Raw genomic sequence first — 4,227 nt, 5'->3', positions numbered from 1 at the left:
GCAACTTTGTAACTGATTTCATTAGTAAAATTTGTCAAGTTCAAGAATTCAAGCTTGAGAATGCTAGTTGGATTAAATAATCAAGAGAAGAGTTGCCAAATGAGATAGAAATGAGCTTAATATGTATGTAGATTAAAGAATAAGGTGCTACACAATTTTCTACATAACAGGAATATTAAGGTAAAATATATATATATTTTTGTTCTTTTATATTATACAAAGCTATTTTTTAAAATATAAACATAATATCAAAATCACTGCAGTGATCATTAAACCATTGTGTTAAATGGAACTATTAAGATGATTGTTAAAGTCTTCACAATAGTTATGAAGTCATTGCAACAATTCATAACATCTACTTTTTAAAATAGTATTGTTATCAAAATTGATGTGAACATAATTTTTTGTGCAAAATCATGTTGTAGACATGTAAATGATAACGAGTTTGAGAGAGGGACAACTGAAGAATGGTAAGTTTAATGGCACATTGACAGAGGGACAACTAAGGCTTGGTATTTTCTTTTTGGATATCTCAAAAATGTCCCTACGACTCTTGCAAGGTGAGACTAATCTTATAAATCGCACGATAACGCACATAGCCCACCTGAATTCGGCTGAATAAACTGACTCTATTCAGCCTGAATGAAGTTTGAACCTGCATTGGTTGTCTGTGTCTTTCAGCCAACTATACCGAGGGGCTAATGAGGCTTGATAGGCTAAGACTGCAGAGTAATCTAAAGACATGACAAAAGGGGGGATTAGCCCGGTCTATCTTGAGTGTAATATTTATCTTGTACTAGTTCAACCGACACAACGTGGTGCATAGAAAAACAGCTGCAAGTCCGTATCATGATGTAAATACATGCATACGTGTTGAATGCACCCTTGTCGTTTTCAGTGGGCGGTGCATGTACGTTGATTTAGTCACGGGAAACTTTTTTCACGCGGTAACGTAATTCGAGCTCAAAATAGGCCGTGTTTTGCAAGGCTTTCCTGCACTTTCAGCTACGTCATGACTCTCATTTCTGCTATTTAATATGCTCTGCTCTCACAACACGATATACGCATTTTCTTTCCAATCGTCTACAACATATCATTCCTGCAATGGCGTTGGCTATAGTTAAGTTCGCTACTAGTACTGTGTTTTTAATCGTCCTCTTTGCCAGCACATATATCTGTTTATGCAGGTGTCCTCCGCAGGAATATGAAGCTCTTCTATCCTTCAACATCACCTTAACTTTCCCCGCGGGCTATGGCTATGAATGGGCGAATGGAACAGACTGCTGCGAGTGGTATGGCATAGAATGCGACGAGCACAAGAACCATGTGGTGGAGATAAGGTGGATGCCAGATCGAAACGGCTATGGTGCACAAGGAGGAATCATGTCTGACAACCTCTGCAAATTTCCTTCTCTTACAGGAATAGTGATATCGGACGTGGGATTGATAGGTAATCTTCCTTCATGCTTGGGAAATCTCCATTTTCTTGAGGATATAATTATAGAGTACAATGAGTTGGGTGGGGTAATACCCCTTAGCGTTTGTATGCTCACAAATCTGAGTAACATTAGTCTTTTAGGGAATCAACTGAGTGGAAGCTTGCCATCTTGTTTGAACAATCTTTCTTCTTTGAGATCTCTCGAAATTTCAGACAATCGATTGAGTGGCCAAATTCCATATACATGGGGCAATCTCCCTTTGCTTGAGTTCTTGGATGTTTCCTTCAACCAATTGAGCGGGACTCTTCCGTTGTCATTTGCAGGGCTGTCCTCCCTTACTGACCTCCATGCCCGTGGAAATAGATTTAATGAGAGTGCCCCTTCTTGGGGCTTACCATCCTCTATTAAACGTCTCTCTTTCTCATTAAACCATGAGCTCACAATTTCAGAGAAATTTTTCCGTAACCTTACCAATTTATGGAGTTTATCTCTATCCAATAGCACACTAAATATTAGTACATCGTGGATTCCCAACTTCCAGCTCTCTGAGTTAGAACTTGTGTCATGTCAGATGGACGGTCAAATTCCACCATGGATTTCAACTCAATTCTCGTTGTATTCCTTGACATTAGCTGACAACGGTCTTGTTGGAGAAATTCCCTCTTGGCTATGGGCCATGGCTGCTTCCTTTGATGAACTAAATATCTCACAGAACCATCTGCATGGGTCGCTTTTTCCAAATGGTCCGAATTCTCGGATAGGAATCTTGGATGTGTCTAGCAATGCATTAAGTGGAAATATACCTTCCGAGTGGCCAGCTCTAACAAAACTAATTGAGGGGCCTCCTCTTCAATTGATGCTCAATGATAATTTGTTTACCGGTAACATTCCTCCAAGCTTGTGCAATTCGTCTCTATGGTTACAGTTACATCTTGAAAATAACATGTTGGATGGAATGATTCCTTGGTGTTTAATTGAGGATGGATCACGCATTTATGACTTAAATTTAGGAGGTAATAGTCTTGAGGGAAGCATGCCCCAAGGGTTAATCTTCTCGTCTAGCATTGAGTACTTGGTACTTAAAAATAATCAGCTCAGCGGAATCTTCGCTCCCTCATTTACCAATTATACAGTTTTGCAACTACTTGATATTGGGCACAACAAATTCTCCGGACATCTTCCAAAGTCAATTGGGAATATTTCATCTCTTCAAGTGCTGGTGATGAACGACAATCAGTTCAGGGGTAACATTCTTTCAGAACTTGGCGACCTGAAGCAGCTCCAGATCCTAGACCTTTCGTCCAACAGCTTATCAGGCTCTATTCCACACAATATTGTATTTTTACGCGCAATGGCTGCAGCAATAGAGGATGGCTATGTTTTGCAGAGTAGTCTGCCATATGAGGGTGGTAATAGGCGTACCTCCTCTCTTGGTGGACTGGGTATGGCCTCCAAAGGTACAGAACTATACTACACATATATTCTTTCCACACTCACTAGCATAGATCTCTCCAACAATCAATTGACTGGAGATGTTCCTCTTGACCTTGGAAAGTTGAAGGGGTTGAGGTTTCTGAATCTATCCATGAACAGTCTTAATGGAATTATTCCACATAGTTTGGGGGATATGAGTCAACTTGAATCGTTGGACCTTTCTTCAAACAAGCTTTCAAGTAATATTCCTTCAGAGCTTCAATCTTTGAGCTATTTGGCATATTTGAATTTGTCCAACAACAACCTCTCAGGTAACATACCGCAAGGAGGACAAATGATCACATTTGAAAATACATCATATGCTGGAAATCCAAATTTGCAGGGATGCCCACTTCCAAAGAACTGCAATTGGCCCAAATTTGCACCTCCTCGTCCTGTGAGCTCTCCTGAAAATAAAGATGACGAGGAGAGAGAGCAAATACCGTGGTATCAAATTGGACTAGGATGGTCATATGGAGCAGGATTTTTGAGTATAGTAGTGTTGTTGCTTTTAGTCAGAGAGAGCTGGAGAAAGAAATACTTCAAGGGGGTTGATGATATTTTAAAGTTTCTGTTTTCTTTCGTGCGTAATAGGAGATTATGAATGCTAAAAAGAAAACATTTGATTTTTTGTGCCTTTTTTGCGGTAAGCTGACTATATTTTGTATAGTTTAGCTTAAAATTCGGAATAGAAAAATTGTGTCATGCTTATATAGATATGATTATATCTACTATTCCATATTTTCGTTTCCAATGTTTGATGTAATAAATCGATAATATTTGCTTGTTCAAATTTTTAAGATTTGTGTATCCATGAGAATTCCCATTGAGTTTTGTGCTCTTATGATTGTTTTTTCTCTTTTTAGAGAGAATGGTTTTATACTAATGTGATATCTTTAAAGAAAACTCCCAATTACAACTGAAAATTTGTGAACTAATTGATAACATCCAAGAACTGTAATCCACAATGATAAAGAAGCGCAACTTTGTAAAGAATGAGATGGATGCACAACCATCAGAAAGACAAACAGATCATAACTCCAAAGCAGATAAATTCCAATTAAGTTAGAATGTTATCCTATGTAATTTTAAATTTAGAATAATATGTAAGTGTCCATAATTAGTAAGTGTCATTTTTTATGTTTCATTAATCTACATGATTTGTGAGCTTGTTTATATGAAGACACTAGTCAATTGAATTGAAATAGTCAGGTTTAAGAAACTTTGTAAACTACTTATCGTGTGAATAATTTGTGAGACTACAGAGTGCCGATAAGGAGAACCTCATGTTGTTCCATAAACACCTGTTTTCACC

At 38.0% G+C, this 4,227-nt stretch overlaps 1 protein-coding gene across 1 annotated transcript; it reads left to right on the top strand.

Annotated features, from left to right (window-relative positions):
• The first annotated feature begins 1,104 nt into the window (after positions 1 to 1,104).
• LOC131067243 (receptor-like protein 7) lies at positions 1,105 to 3,516 on the top strand. The gene has a single exon (XM_058002201.2). It carries the CDS (start codon positions 1,105 to 1,107, stop codon positions 3,514 to 3,516), a length of 2,412 nt encoding a protein of 803 aa, XP_057858184.2.
• The last annotated feature ends 711 nt before the right edge of the window (positions 3,517 to 4,227 follow it).

The sequence above is a fragment of the Cryptomeria japonica genome, chromosome 11 (assembly GCF_030272615.1).
Source record: "Cryptomeria japonica chromosome 11, Sugi_1.0, whole genome shotgun sequence".
Taxonomy (NCBI): Eukaryota; Viridiplantae; Streptophyta; class Pinopsida; order Cupressales; family Cupressaceae; genus Cryptomeria; species Cryptomeria japonica.
This window is presented reverse-complemented; position numbering and strand designations above follow the sequence as displayed.

What these genes read in the sequence shown, in the direction of transcription:
- LOC131067243 (XM_058002201.2), top strand. Translation starts at nt 1,105, where the DNA reads ATGGCGTTGGCTATAGTTAAGTTCGCTACTAGTACTGTGTTTTTAATC.